The 16,760-nt window shown below is 40.1% G+C and overlaps 1 protein-coding gene across 2 annotated transcripts in view; it reads left to right on the forward strand.

Moving 5' to 3' along the window:
* The window catches only part of LOC139735554 (uncharacterized), a 58,312-nt gene that overhangs the window by 25,277 nt on the left and 16,275 nt on the right, over nucleotides 1-16,760 (forward strand). For both annotated transcript variants that reach the window (XM_071646311.1, XM_071646312.1), the window contains 3 exons: nucleotides 1,634-3,710; nucleotides 8,410-8,501; nucleotides 10,255-10,416. In XM_071646311.1, the coding sequence (XP_071502412.1) occupies nucleotides 1,757-3,710; nucleotides 8,410-8,501; nucleotides 10,255-10,416 (2,208 nt within the window). In that variant the 5' untranslated portion in view covers nucleotides 1,634-1,756. The remainder of the gene's footprint in view (nucleotides 1-1,633; nucleotides 3,711-8,409; nucleotides 8,502-10,254; nucleotides 10,417-16,760) is intronic.

Genomic DNA, 16,760 nt, shown 5'->3' on the forward strand with positions numbered 1-16,760 from the left:
CAGTCGAAATTTGTTGAAGAATGACATATTCATGAAGCGCTAACACATGAGCATGCACAGACATGTTTATATTCACACAAAAACATATTCAAACATGTTGATACTTTGTTTGGAATTATTGTCAATATTCATTTTGAGTGCGTTAAAACATCTTGGATTGATGCATTGTTATCTTGACTTGTCAAAATACAAAACAAATGAAAAAAAAAAGTGAAAAATGCAATTTTGTTTTTATTTTGTCTCTTTCATGAAGGTATGCTTGTATGAGAAAGACTTGTGCCGATATATTGAAGTACATTGTATTCTGTAGGTGGTATTACAACCAAAATTCCATCCTTTGCCGACTTAGGGTGGTAAGGTGGTGAACAAGACAGTAAAAGTGGATCAATTGATCTAGGTTAGTGATGTATTCTACTCACTACAACAAACATTTCCAGGGTTCTGAAGATCCCCCCTGACCCGGTCATCTGTCTGATAATTTGCATACCAGTGGCTTTCTTCTCACGGTTGTCAGCGTTTAAAAGGCTGCTAAAATCAATAATAAACGTCCCATGCAGTGCAGTGAGTATTCATGGCTGAGTGCCCACATTGCATTCAGCAACACTTTCCATTGGTAACGCTTGTCTCTAGCAAGGTGTATCTCATTACATTACACGGGAGCTTCCACTGTAGTGTGAAGCTGAGTGGAACAACAAGTTTTGAGGATTAATGGCACCTTCCTGTGACGGAACCGGCATCTTGCGCTTGCCCCGTTGTTTGTGAGGGAGTCGTCGTGTGTGCCTTGCAGAAGACACATACATGTGGAATATCTGTGGAATGTTCCCTGCTGCTTGTTTCTTGGCAAGACGGTAGCATCTCAGCAACAGGCAGGAGAGTTTATCACTTGCCTCCCCTGCCCCCTCCCTCCCCCCTCCCCGTGGGCTGCAGTTGTTTTCTACCGAGTTGCTTCAGAGGTGCGCATTTGAATTCGTTCAGCTGTTTACCGTATTGATTAGGGTGCCATTGACAGCAACCTTCCGGTTGCGGGGATGAGAATTCTTCTCTTGGCTGTAGGCATAATACTGTGGTTTAATAGAGATGAGTTCAGCTCGTGATGTTTTTCGCCTTCATCCTTGAAGCTCGTGTTGTTTTCTCGCTCCCCAAAGTGTTTTGAGGAATTTTGCCAGGTCTAAGAATCAGCTTGCCTGAGAGATACAGTGTACCTTCCATTAAAAGAGAATTCAGGCTGAAGATATCTTGCGAGTTCATTGTGGATGTTGATATCATACAATCTATGTTGCAAAGAAGACAGGAAGGTACTCTTATTATGCATTTAACTATTTACTGAGAGAAATGCTTTAACATTTCATGGATCAGATTTAGTGGGCATGTTGTCATCAAATTGATGTCATATCTGCCAGACCTGTACAATGTTGATACTATTTTTAAATCATTCAGACCGGCAGAATTGTATTTTGCGCACACATTACATTTAATGTGTTCCATATGAACTTTTGACTTAAATGTGAAACTAAATTTGTCCAAAGTCAGAAACTCCTCAGTTGAAATACAAATGATGCGGAATATTGTGATAAATATGGATAATTGGGCTGACTCAATATCTATTGTATGTTTTTCTTCCTTTGCCATACAGGTTGCACGCCTGCAATAATGACTGTACCTTTGGAAAGGAATACAACTCAGAGTTGACTACAGATAGAGCTGCGAGAGGTGGTTGAGCAGCCGGTGTGAGGAGGAGCTTGTTGGAAAGAGAGCCATGGCACAGCCGCCCCGACGAGTCAACTCAGAATCCAGAAGGAGAACCATGGAGTCGCCCACAAACAGCAACTCTGTCATGAACGGTGTGGCGTCAGTGAAGCCCAAGACCAGACACTCGAATGACGTCGGGAACTCTCCGTACAGCCAGTCCAGAGCAGGCATTGGCGAAGTGGTGAGACGCATCTCACCCAAGGAGAAGCCTGCCATTCCTGCGAAGCCTCCACTAGGGAAAATGCTGCCGCCGAAATGTAGCAAGAGCAGTACAGCAACGACAACAGCGATCACGTCCAAGACACAGACTCAAGTCATGAGCGGTAGGAAGCTCGATTCGGATATCAGGGTAAATGGCAGTGAAGTGAAAAAGACGGTTGATGTTAATGGGGAAGCGAGACCCTCCTCTGGAAAGGGGAGGCTCTGCCTTGAGATCACGCTAGAGAAGAAAATATCAACTCCAACGATAACACGAAAGAATGCCGACAGAGAAATTGGAAATTCCACACCTTCAAGCTCTGAAGAGAGCTCCCCTTCACAGTCACCTTCCAAATCTGTTCATTTTAAGAGCTCACGGAGCAGCAGTGCCAGTAGCACGGACTCAAGAGATAGAACACGATTATTCACCATGCAGGGTGGTGTGCCCCGCTATCAGTCCCACACAATTAGTAGCGCCGACAAGATCCAGGGACGGGCCAGGTCTGCCGTGAGTAGAACCGGGTCGGGAACCGAGGCCGGTGTTGACACGCAACTCAACGGTTCTTCCAGCGGCACATCTGTGGAGCCCATGAGGAGAGCGAGAGCGAGGAGTGTGGGACCAATACGCAGGGTACGCTCCAACGAAATGATGCGGCCCGTTGCCGACTTGAGTCCATCTGCCAAATGCGGAACTGTCTCCTCTACGCAGGTGCGCAGCAGAAGTGTGGAGCGCACCAAGAACCGACAGAGCTTTGGTGGCTTTGTGCAGCGGCAGAGGCAAGCTTGGGAGGAGCGCGTGACCGTTGTGACCAAAAGACCTCCCTTGGGGAATGTTTCAGAAAAGGCCAACAACAGGCGCAGTTTGGATCCCAATTACGCTCCTAAAATCATGCAGCAATCAGTGACTGTAACCCAGCGAAAAAGCATGCTATTTGGCAAAGGAGCATCTGTGCAAAAAGTCAAATCTAAGCTGGATGAAAACCAGGTAAGCAAGCCCACATCCCCAACCTCGCTGCATAGCAAACCAGACCCTAGCCCACAAGTGCCTAAAACAAAGTCTTCTAGTTCTGATGCTGAATCGCGTGCTTCGGCCAAAGCCGAGGTGAATGGACGTGGGGGAAATCGGGGAAATGCTCAGGGGGATAATGTAATCAGCAGTGAACAAAACAGAACTCCAGAGGAAAACCTGCTTGACAAACCATCTGTCTTGCAGGAGATTGTCCCCTTACCAAGCAGCAAACCAAATGCACCCAACAGTCTACCAGTGAAACCTGTTTACCAAAACGCGGATACCAACCACAGGATATCGCCAGCCAAGGAGAACAAAATTGATAGTGTGGTCACAAACATCAACTCCTCCGCAGGCAATGGCTTGGATGAAACGGACAACGGTAAGATCCACCTGTTCATCGATGAGGATGAACTACTCGGTGGCCGGCCCAAGGCGCCCTCCAGTGAAAGTGAGCTCAAGAGTCGGGAAGGATACAGCGAGTTCCTTGGACTGACCGACCCCAAGGAGATCAACAAGCTCAACAGCGAGACCATGCAGAGTCTCAAGAATGTGGACAATAACATCCTGGATAAGAGTGATGAGTTGAGGGACAAGGCTAAGGAGAAGGAGAAGGCCGGTATCTCAAACGGGGAAGATATGGGGGAGAAGGATGGCCACTATTTCCTGCGAGTGGTCAATGAGGAGCAGTCCAGGATAGAAGCCCTGTGCCGATTGGTCGAGCGGGACCTAGAGGGCGACATGCCGGAGGAAGGTCAGTATGAAAACCATCATCACTTCCCCTCTCACTGAGTTTGCACTTTGCCAGATAAGATAGTGTGAGATTGTATTGTCTGTGTATACTAGCTCCCTCCTCTCTCTTGTTTTAACGTGGGAAAAAACTATTTGATATGACTGCAAGGATCATGAATTTGCTACCCCTGATTGACAGTGGGGGGGGGGGGGGGGGGGGGGGGGCTTATCACTGATTACAGTATCAAGGTTAACTGTACTTCTTGGCAACAACATATTCCTTTGTGTTTGGTATAATCAAAGTTTGTATACTTCTATGGGGGTACTCTACTGTAATTCCTTGTATCCCAAGCTCTAAAATAACTTCCATAAAGTGAGCTTGATTACAGGGGAAGCACACATAATTTCAGGGATACAGAATGTGCATTGTATTAACACATTGATGTAATTACAACTGTAAGTGCTATTATTGCCCCTTGACCTCAGTTTTAGGGCAGTGCAATCAACAGAACATGGATGCACTTGAACAGTGGCATCTTTTTGAAAGGAGATAACATTCTTTGTTTGCTTAGAGCCTTTTTTCCCCTCCTGTCTTTTCCTATGTAGGCTTTTATTTCTTGCCATCTCTTTCTGTTTTAATGTGTGTACCTGTGCCCCTACATTTTCTCAGTTCTCCTAGACACGTGTGTATCAGTGCACCTATAGGATATGAAAGAACCAGCCCTTCTTGGCAGTCATTGTATGTGTACATGGCACCAGTGAAGGGTGTTATTGACATCATGCGTTTGCTGTGACTGTAGTGAACAAGCAAATCACACGCTTTAATCTACTCCATCCTGGCAGTGGATTTTAAAGGCATCAATCGTATGGCTGCCACGTGGTGTCCCCCACTCGCAGCCAGCCGTCGGGCCATGATTCACATCAGCGGCAATGCCTGGTCCTGTGTGCAAATCCAATCAGGCACTTGATGTAGGAAGCAGAGATGCACATGCCTTGCTGTAGCAATGATTATTTTTTTTCCTACCCCTTGCCATTCAGCAAGGTCATACGGCTGAATTGATGTTGATATTATGTATGGAAAGGAAGTACAGTAAATCATGGGAGCTTTTCACTGCTGATAATGGTGTATTATTACTTTGGATTCAAAGCTATAATTCAAGGCCATTTCAAAGATCTGTGCCATCATTCATGTAACAATGGATGATAGTAATGTCAGAGACACAATGAAAGGTTTCTTTTGAGTGAATGCATCATTTTGATATTGAAAATTGACAACATGCATTTATTAATACAGACTCTGCCCCAGATAAAAAAAAATAAAAATAAAAAAAAGGTTTATTGAGCACTATAAAATGTAGAAACAAAGTAAAATATACACAAATGTGTGAATGAATTGAACAGCTAAAAAGAAAGTTCTGACACTTCTAACGTTACTGTGCGGTCTTACATGTCCTCGCATGGAACCATAAAAAAAAAATAAGAATAATTTGTTAAACAAATTTTGGCCATTTCAAAAGATATCATAATATATTGTGAAATTCTACTCTTCTATATTATTTTCCTGAAGTGTTAGTGTGCAAGATTATTTTGTTTTTACACACCATCCAAGAGGAAGTGAAGCAAATTCACTACATGTGATCCAAGAATTTGAATTTGTTAACTTATGTGTACTTAAACATCCTTGAGGTGTAGAACTAACATCAAAGGGCATGGTGATATGATCGAGAACGGTAATTGGATTTGCCTGTGGGATGTGCGATTAGATGGTATCCTAACTTTCGCATTGTCTAAGTAGCATTTGTCTGGCTTAGCTGAAATTTTCACTGATGTGTTGCCAATTTGCCACTGCCTTCATTGAGACAGTTCTCTCCCTGTTGTGGTTTCTGTTAAATGTATGGGTATAGTCTTTATAACATCTTATCTATAGAGTATGGGATAGCCAGACATACAAGCAGTAGGATAGTAGTGTCTAGCTTTCTTCCAGTAACCTGTTATACAGGTTGTCAGTATGAATCATTTCTTTGCTCTGCATGGCATGACATATGGTAAAGGAAATATTTTCTCAACGGATTATAATGCCCTCTCATTAATAATAGTACCATCAATCAAGGAAAGATTGCAAATCCTATCTCTCTGACAAGATTTATGTGTTGTCTCTGAGTATATATTCTGGCCTGAAATGGCAGGTCGATCGCATCTCCTACCCCTTGTACCAATGCTCCATTAACCCGGAATGCAAGCAGACAAGACATATCATATAGCTGCCATTATTTAGACTGAACTGTGCTTTGAAAAACAATATCCTTTGCAATTCAGAATGCCTGCATTTCACCGTGGCCATGATTGATCATATTACGGCTGGAAATGGCAGACACCACATGTTGTTGTAGATGATATATAGGCAGGGGGGGGGGGGTATTTGGCATCCGATCCTTTTATCACACAGGCTGTGTACCTTTTTATCATGAATGTAGCCAGGCAGTAGGAACTTGCGCAGTAAAATGTGCAAACATACAGTACCTATATTCTTGTCACCTCTGATCTTCTGCATTGCTACACAATATAAAGATTTTTTCTTTAAAAGTACTGTAGAGATGAATGACATTTGTATATGATTAAACTGTAGGAGTCTACTCCTAAGGATTCTCGTAAATTTTGACTCTATACTATAATGAGATGGTTTTTAATGTGAAGTGTAATGGTAGTGTTTATATTGTAGCCGTGTACCGTTCACAGTATGCTTTAAAAAGAAGTGAATTTAGGCTACTGGTTTGTATCATTGGTGTGTAGTGTGATGGCTGAGACTCATGATCTAACACTAATACACAACCATGAGAGCATGGGCCAGAATGGGAAAGGGAGGGATGTGTTTTGTTTTGTTTTGTTTTTTGATGAATTGACTGAACGTAGTGTATAGGCCTACATGTGAAAACAAAGAGTCGAATGAAATCAGACAGACAGACTGACGAAATGCAGCAATTGCTTGTCTGCTACTGAATTATTCAATGCCGCAAAACACAGGTCCCTAGGGATAAATGTCTTTTTGATATGGCTTTGATTTATCACAGTTTTCTGTGTTTAAATAATTTGATATGGTTAGTTAGAAATTTTAAGACCAATTAACCAGAGTGTTCATGTTGTAATAGGTAAACATCTGTATGACTTCATTAATAAGGAATGGTTTATTCAAACCATACCCAAGTGAACCCAAGTGCCCCATGAAATGGTACCCCAGTAGGCCCAGATTTTTGTAGACATAGCAACATTCAAGTGCGATGACATACTTTTATGATACATGTACAACATGTATGTGGTGGGTGTGTGTGTGGGGGGGGGGATATGTTTTAAGATAGAGCGAGAGAGAAAAAAAAAAGAAGATTAATACATTGATTGGTAGGCAAAAGGGATGCTGAATTCACTGAATCTTTACAGAAAAATGGGGATAAGATGTGTGTTTATGAAACACATCTCATCAAGCAGTACAACAATGAGTTCTACTCTACTAAAAATTCACCCCATCCAAGCTAAAGTATGCTGACCCATGAAAGTATACATGACTTAATATACAGGGAATGTGTCCACTGCTATCAGTGGCTAGCACATGTTGGTTTGAAGGTGAAATTGGTTTCTAATTGCCTTCATTAGTGGAGCAGTTGCCATGATTCTTGATGCATTAAGAAACAGGAAGAGAAGTGGGGACAGACGCTCCATGGTCTTGTGCAGTGTACCATGTAGGGTGTACAGCGTTGTAATGTAAGGAGGTAGCAATAATATCTACATCTGGGGCTGTTTTGTTCTTTGCTCTGAGATCCGTTTGTCAGCTGGGAAAATTTGAGGCATTTCCTATTATGGGGATGGGTATAGTTCTAGTTGAGATTAAGATTCAGGTTTTAACTCTTTGTGAGATAATTGGGAACTACTCATGATATGAAATATTAAATAACATGCAATTCAAAGAGGAAATAAAAGTTTATTTGATGAAAATTGGTTTTAAAATGACTGAAGTATCCAAAAACAAAGTCCTAATAAAGGGTGAGACCCACCTTTTATTAGGACCACTTTGTTTTACTTTGTTTTTGGTTATCTCGGCTATTTCAAAACCAATCTTCATCAAATGAAATTTTAATTCTCTTATAATTGCATGCTATGTAATATTTCTTCCTATTTCCTTGCAAGAAGTTAATACATGAATCCCCTTCTCAATCAAAACTATACCATCCCTTTTAAAGGGTCATTAATATGATGCATGTGAACATACATGTGTATATGAGGTTCACCTGCATGCATCCTGTATTAATAAGTTTGCACCGCTCATCTGTGTGTGTATGTGTGTGTGTGTGTGTGCGTGTGTTATGTCTAAGTGAAGCAGTGTATGTTGCACTTTGCAGTGTGCAAATATTTTTATTATGTAATACATCTATTATATTTTCTTATGTTTCTGTAACATAACTGTGTATAATTTTATATTTTGTTTCTACCTGGACAGTCTGAAAGGAGGGTTTGTATGAATGCTTGTTCTTCTGACTGCCCATTTGTTTTTAATGCAACTATGTTTAGTTGCATTATGCTCAATTTGTGAGCAATAGGCAATAGGCAGTTTATTACTGGCCTATTGTCAATTGAAAGAACATGAAAAACAAGTGCTGCCCCCTTTTTTGCAGTAATATCATGCTACTTCCACACCTAATATGATTTCATGTTTTGATCTTGACATTATGCAGTCAGTGGAATCTGCCGGGCAGCCCTGGGCAAAGCCAACCTTCTGACCAGCAAGAAGTTTAAGCAGTTCCGAGGGCTATGTGAACAAAACATTGTAAGTAATGTGCTTGTTAGGGTGGGAAACCTTGCTTTTGTTACCCCTCCCCCATTTCTGTTTAATCAGACATAACATTCAATGATTGTATACCTGCCTGTGTAACTGAACTGCTGATGGAGCAAAGAGGTTTGATTTTGGTAAGACCATTTGCTAGGATTGATGCTTACACTTACATCAAATTTATCAGCTAGTTCGTAGTCGAAAGTGGTTTAAAATAATAAATGGCAAGAATTCTTAGGCACACGCTACATTTTGGTTCAGTGAGAAGTAGCATGTCTCTTCACTTCAGTGTCCAAATTGTATAGTTAATAGCAGGATGCATTAATCATACTGTACACATGTGACTGCCTACAATATCCATTATGACATCATCATGACATTGTGTGATTATATTCAGCCTTTTAAGCCGTGCCAGAGGAGCATATTATGTGTTATTCATGATGCAAGAAAAAAAAAAAATTGATTTGATCCTTGTATGCTTCACCCATGTATTAAAATGCCAACAATATGTTTGGCATTGCTGTAGGTACATGTACTGTATGTGTAGTGTATAAATGTAAAATACCAAGTTTTGAAACACATTGAAAACGTCAAAAATGCAAGTGAAGTTTGAGATGTCCTGGATTGTGTATCAAAATATTTTAAAGCATGAAATTAATTTCCAAGAATAAAAAACATAATTATGCAAGTCTGCTTTAAAGAGGTATTATCTTTTTGGCGCAATCTTTTAAGAAATATATTTCATGCAGCTGCTCTTGTGCTCTCCCCCAACTGTGGCATTTATGTGTATACATGTATTCCAGAGTGTCTACTATATAGTCATTCTTCCTTGTATGAACATAGTGTTTTGTAAGTGTACGCAAGTTGAAATGGACAGTGGGACTCGTGTGTTTTCATTCTGCACTTCCGCATTGAAGACAGCCGCTTCCGGTCCCGAGTATTTGTTTGTGGTTGGACCAGACACATAAAGACTTTATCCATCTCCAGGAAGTTGTTGCTAGGAGAGGAAACATCATAATCAGCAACTTGTGATGAGGATAGGAAGATAGTGAATGTATATTGATAACTTAAACCAACATATTATGTTGACGTAAAGAAGAAGTCTGATACAATTCATTTTAATCGCGTTATGGTAACATCAAATTATTGTAGGCAGTGACTGTTGAGGAAATGACAGAAACATATGTTGCATGCACACTGTACATTACTTAAAATTCAGCAAAGCCTATGAACATTAATACACTGTTGGGCCTGTCCCAGAGCTATGTACTAGCTTTTGTAATCACACTGAAGGGAGCTCACACACAGTTTAAAACTCTCATTGTATTTTCTCTTGAATAGATTAGTCCCATGTACTATGTAACTTGCATTGTTATAGGGTGTTTAAACATGTATAAAGCGCTTAGATGTTCACATCCCCTAAAATCTTCATGATTAGATGGTTCATGATACAGGCTGCTGTGACTGACGGGGGCAGATATTTTCACGATGAATGAATTCTAAACCTGATTATAATCTTAGCAGGAACGAAAGAGTTTAAAAACAAGGTATATGTTGATAATTTTGTTGCTGTTGGTGAGGAAGGAATTGCTTTACTGAGAAGAGATGGTATTGTATTAGAGGTGGAAGATCTTTCATTCACATTTTTATATAATATAGACAGCATGCAGTTCATAGAATATCTCTGGCAATGTGCTATTAAAGGATGAACTGATGATCTGTATTTTCCCCACCTTCTTCCACCGATTAGACGCCATCGGCGGGGGCGGGCAAGAGCACCCTGGCCTCGGACCTGGCGGGATTCTGGGACATGGTGATGATCCAGGTGGATGACATCAACTCCAAGTTTGCCGACATCCAGACCATGAGGGAGAACAACTGGAAGGTGTCAGCTCCTCCTCCCGTTACCAAGGTGAGTGGGTGTCTGGATGAAGGATGAGATGTGTGATGAGACTACGGGAGTGGAAGGAGCTGAGGGAGGAATCTCCCTGACGTTAGTCCACTCACCTTTATCCTTTGCATGCTTTTGATTGTCAGATGGCACAGAAAACCCCGTAACATTGTACACACTGTCAAAGGCCCTGATGCACAAGGGGTTAAAGGAGACTTCTTAACGACTTTCAGACTTTTACATGTATATATTTACATGTATATATGAACAACTTTAAATTGGTTATACTGCATACAAAGTTTCAAAATTTGTAGTGTTTGGGATGGGGAATAAGAATTTTTCAAAATTTATAACAAATCACAATGAATATTAAGGATGACGACATGGCAGTTTCACCATAAGTGGGGGCTCAAGGAAGCAGAACAGAAGAAGAGGGCATGTATACATTTTACATGGGTGAACATGTTAAAACAAGTGGTATTGTAATGGAAATACATTGCAACATTTCTGAAATATGTGAGCCTCCTATGTCATCATCCTTGATCAGTGAAATTTGGGGGGTTTTCAGAGTATTGGTTTCTTTGCTCAAGGACCACAATAAATTCCCCCAAATCTAAGCATGGAGCTGTCGATTTTGGTTCTGCATGATGTGAAATCATAAGAATTGTCCGGACTTCCCCTTTAAAAGGTTGAATTAAAGAAAAAGAACAGATGCTTTTCAAGTTTCACACGCTTTTAGAATGTATAGTGATATTCGTTGTAGCTAAAGTAGAAAAGGTAAAGCTGTCTTTGCCTCACAACTCTGTGATTGATACATTATGTGCTTCAAATTCTGATGAAAAATCAGTTTATTGGTTGATGATCAAACAACTTCAACCTCTTTTTCCTGAAATTTCATCATTGCTACCAGGAGGTCGGTATCAGAATCATATGATTGTACTGACAAAGTGTTCAATTCAGGAGAGTCTTGTGTAAGATGAGCGTAGCAAGCTGTTAATAATGGATCATGTGAAAGAGGCACCATGAGGTAGTCTAGGAAAGTACATGTCTGAAAAGTAAGTAGGTAGTAAGTAGGGGCATAAAAACTATACTACGTCTAAAATAGTCTTTTTTCCAGACAGTGCTCTGATGATGTGTAGGATATTTTTTTCACTGCAGTATGTTAAGAGCAGCAGGTTTTGTCAGGGTAATCCTAACAACATCTGTTACAAGACTGGACGTTTCCAGCAAAAAGCATGTAGTTGTGCGTTTTGGTTTGGATACATGTGCATACGACTGCCGATAATTGTTGGTGACTGTCGCTGCAATGCAGTGATTGGTATTGGACATGAACCATTTGAAATACCTGAGCTGTGAGTTGTGCGGCCACCATGCTTCAAAACTTTACAGTGATCTCGCATACGCAGTAGGGGCTACCTTCTACTGCTATTTGTTCAATTATACCTGTTCATGCAGATATTGTTAGCTGATATTCATTCAGTTATAAAGTATTCTATACGATGGCTCTCCTTTTGGGGAGATAAAATCAGCAACTTGACTGCACAGAAGTGCAGTTGGTAAATCAAGGATAGTGCATGAGAACAAAGAATAGGAATCTGTACATGTTTGTTTATTTTTTCACATCGCTGGATGTATTTCTGTTGTTGATGGAAGATAGTAATTTATTTTGGAGAGGTCTTTCACAGCCATCCATACAGACAGTGGCTGACTAAGTCTCCTTTGTGACGTGGAAGCCGGCCCTGACGTAACCTCTCTGCTCCGATGGTCCTGAATTGGAACCAGCGCTGATTCTAATAGTTTAGTTTACAAAGGAATGTCCCTGCTTTGTGAAATTAGTTTGATGGTGTCAAGACAAGCTGCATTTTTCCTGAATTCTTTCAAATGGGGCAGGCATATCCTCCTAACTTTGGAACAAAACAGTGGGCTAGAGTACTTTCTAGCTTTCCTGACAAGGGGCTGTTGTTGATTTTTCCTGTTTCACATTTTGGATTGGGTTCCGTGATCGGAAATGGGTCCAAGTCACATCACTCTGTGTCTACCAGAGTGATATCCACATATGATGTAACCTAAGAGCTCTGAGCAACAAATCCCAAAGTGATATTTTACATTTGACAGCTTTGGCAATCATGAAGAGAATGTTACTAGAACTCTATGTGATATTTCTGAACATGTATGTAGATTATGCCACTCGATATTTTTCCTGCACTGCAATATTGCCCCCACGGTATCCTTTACTTTTATATTTCTCTCTGTGAATATCACACACATCAAGTATGGAACAGCTGCTCTTCTGTGTTGCTGTTGCATCCCTTTTTTTATAGTGATAACCAATGGTACTCTCATTTTAGTCATTACATCTCTAATCCATACTCATTTCATTGGATGTTCCAATTCAGATGTTCAGTCAGATACTCCTGAAAGAGCAGCGAAAGCTTGAAAGCTGTTGCGTGGCGGCACCATGCCCCAGTAGCAGCCCAGTTTAAATGACATTTTTTGGCCTTGAATCCTGTCTCACCTCATCAGCGAGGAATGTACATCGTCTCATGGCCAAAGATACATTGCACTTCCATTCCTGGTCTGGTGATACTGGAGCATTCACCCAGCCACCACAGGGGTTCATACCCTGGCCAGCATAATGCATCTAATCAGTGATTTGCACATGTTGAAGTCATGCTCTGCTGAGAATGAATGTACTGTTTTTTTTTCTTTGTTCTTTCTTGTATATCAGGAGCCAAAATGTAAATCAGAAAATTTCTATTACAGGATATTGTAGTAGGAAAGACTGTATCAGAATAAGCTTCTCCCCCCCCCCCCCCCCCAGCAGTGATACTGTTCTTGCACTCTGAAGTCAATCCTTGCATGACTTATAGTACAGTGAACTCTGAGGACTAAGTGTAGGCCTAGTGATATTCTTTTACATTTTCTATGAAGCTCCAAAATTAACATACATCTGTTCTTTTTAATGCTACATAGTGTAGGAACACAGGAGGTAATAAAATTACTATTGCTCAACTTGTAAGTTGACGCAAAACAAATTAATGGCAGATAATCAGTGCTGTTTCAATATGAAATTTTAATGATGATTTGTTTATTTTTTTTCTTAGCTGTCATTGTTTTGTTTTGTTTTTTTGTTTTTTTGTTTTTGTTTGTTTGTTTGTTTGTTTGTTTGTTTGTTTGTTTGTTGTTGTTGCTGTTTTTTTTTTTTTTTTGGGGGGGGGGGGGAGGGTGGATGGGAGGCAGAGGTATAAACCAGCATAGTAGGGATAGCATTCATATGGCATTTTTTGCTGAAGGGTAGTACACCATGTAAGGCGTTACAATGTGTACCTACTGCAAGGGAGACTGCAGATTATTGACTTGATGTACAAGTTTTGTATTTTGTTCACGAGATACAGAGCTGTGTATTATTGGAATGAAATTCCCCCTTCTTGCACAAGACATTCAAATATTTATTGTCCACACTCTCTGAGGGGACTGTCACATATTGTTATTACTTTTTTATTCACAATCACATATTGACCTGTTAAAACTTGAACTCCAATTCCCCAGGCATTAACAAACAATTGCAAGAGTTAACCAAGTTTCAGTCTTGTTCTTGAGGTAGGCCTATAACATAGTTCTGTGGTCAGCATTGTAATTGATGCAAAACTTATTCAGTGTGTTTCATTGGATTCAGTGCCCCGTCCGTGTACTTTGATAAGATGTTCCGTACCCCCAACTGGGTCTCAGCGAGAGATTTGTCAAATCCTGTCCGTTTTTCCATCGCCAGAAAAAACAAGAAAACGTCCGTACCCGAAAATAACCCACAGGAGGAAATCACATACCCATCAATAAGCCAGGGGAACAGGAAGCCACAATTTTTTCAGCAGTATTTTCTTTGATAAGAATCGGAGTTCAGATTTCTGGGTGCTCGTGTTCAGTAGCAATGCAAGCACGAAACCTGGTATCCGGGCAAAAACAAAACCAGAAAGAAAAAAAAAGAAAGAAGATAGATGGATTAGACGTGAGTTAATGTTGCCTCCGCTGCTTATAGTGCAAGGCGTGGTCGCTGAAGGCTGATGCATGCATATGTGTATAAGGGCAATAAAATCTGAACTCGTCTGATGTGCATGACGAATGACCTTCTTCTACTGAACTAATGATGTATATGCTTTCTGGTTTTCAATCTAAGTTGCTGGGTTTTATGTTTTTAATACTTTTGGGGGGTATTTTTTTTTCTTACAATAAGATTGTGTTTCATTTCAATATCAAATCTTCATGGCAAAGTCAAGCAGTGCTCTCATTTCAGAAAGGTTTGGCCATATTAAACTCCAGTATTCTTATACCCTCATATTTTTTGAATTGTCGTGGAAATAAGGAGTAAAGGACAGCACAAAGTGGTTAGGTTGTAATATGATATTTCAGAAATTAGTGCTTTTAATTTCATGATGCTTTTTGCATGGAAAGCACTTGAAGACAGCTCTCTCAATTTCATTTTTTTTTTTGTTATCAGTGTTGAGATTATTGAGTTCTTTCTAATGTATGTTTTTGTTGTTAAAGTGCCAATGACGCTCTTGTGCGTACCAGGATTAAACTGTTGATTTTTACAATCAATTTTTTTTTTGTTTCCAGTGAAGTGTCTGTTGCATCATCCATACATTGCAAAAAGTGCATTCAGTTGAGGTCAGGTCCCTCGTGTGCAGTGTAGGCGTGTACTTGTCTCGAGACACAAAGTTGACACAGTGTAGTGCTTTAAACATATTACAGACATGATTACATTATCTGTTGTCGAGCAAAAAGAACTGTAGTCTTCATGTATGTAGACATGTCTGAAATGCCAGACCACGGAGCTTCTATTAGTTCTCGGCTGTAATGGCGAGTTTGCTTATCAAAAAAAAAAAAAAAAAAATTGTGAGGCAGAATCACGATTCTAAATGTGTTTTAGGCATTTTCAGGTGATAATAAATGCAACCGTGTTTTCAAACTGTTTAGAAATGCTGATTTGAAACGCCATTCAAAGGGCAGTTTGAAATGCGTTTGAGACTTTGATCGCTTTTCTGCGAGTAGATAAACGCAGTGACATTTTGAAACATATTCATATCTCCAAGCTGCTCAGGTCAACTTCCAGTATACATATGCTGTCCATTAAAAAAAAAAAAAAACAGCATCCATTACAAAAAGGGGCATGCATCAGTTGACCTCTGCCTCCAGGGTTGAATAGCACAAAGCCGCTCCGCAGTGACAACATTCAAATCGCAATTATATGATGTTTAGATAAACGCGGCAACCCAAGAATCGCGTTTCAAACCAAGTTCGTAAATGCCATTCGAAACATGTTTTGAAACGTGAATCTCTCTACTCAAGTTAGATAAATGCAACCTTTAAGATTAGTTGCATCTCAAATTTTGTCAACAGCTTTTGTAGTTTGTTAAGATGAAATCAGGATTAACACGTAATAACAGGGGTTGGTTCAAATGATCATCCATCTTTTATTTTTTCCTTTCTTTTCTTTCTTCAAGATTGCCCATCCCATGTCATCGTAGAAATGAGGTCTTAGATAATTTACCCTTTTAGCTTGGGACAGACCTCAGGTAGTGCATTAACATGTGTTGCTTGATTCCAACCAGCGTTATATGGAGGTCCTGCATCAGCAAACACCGTTCAAGGTAAATTACCTACCATGCCTACTTCCTGGTCATGTGATTCATCAGTCTCGGGGCCTGCCCAATCTCGTTATTAACCCAGACAAGATTTAGGTTTCATCACTATCGGCAAGACACAGACAGGCTGTCATGGGCGTTTTGGGATGGGATTACTGAAGAGAGAGGACATGGTACATGTGTGTACAGATGCTTTGGTGGAAATTTATGTTTTGTTTGTGCTTTATCGTAGAAGTTGACATTTCAGAATTTTTGTTTTTTGGTAGTCTTTTCTTAAAGCTGGAAATGTACTATTCTATGTATATGTACTTGTATTGTAATATGGTTAGGGATGTTTTCTTGGTGTGCATTGTCACATGCTTGAAACATTTTGTGGCCTAAATTCAGGGGGTGATTTAGCAATTTCTTTGTACTTTCTTGCCCAAGAACAGTCTTCATTTACTTCCTGTACGGTCCAGAATTCTTCAGATGAGAAATCTTTTCATTTTTATACTTTTATAAGTCTAAATAAATTAATGCAATAACTTGTGATGTATTACACAAGGTGATCTCTTTCTTTTCTTTTTTTTTTTTTTGCTTTTTTTTTCTTCTAAAAATTAGGTTCCCTGAAGGAGAATGTGCTGTGTACAGTAATTTCTCATTTTGTATGACATGTAAAATTTTAACCACATGTGCCCATTTGTGTATAATTCTGCCTTCACCATGACAGCAGACACTGCAGCTTCC

Source organism: Diadema antillarum, unplaced genomic scaffold, assembly GCF_040938485.1.
Source record: "Diadema antillarum isolate AM-2024a unplaced genomic scaffold, OU_Dant_1.0 seq00000585_RagTag, whole genome shotgun sequence".
NCBI lineage: Eukaryota > Metazoa > Echinodermata > Echinoidea > Diadematoida > Diadematidae > Diadema > Diadema antillarum.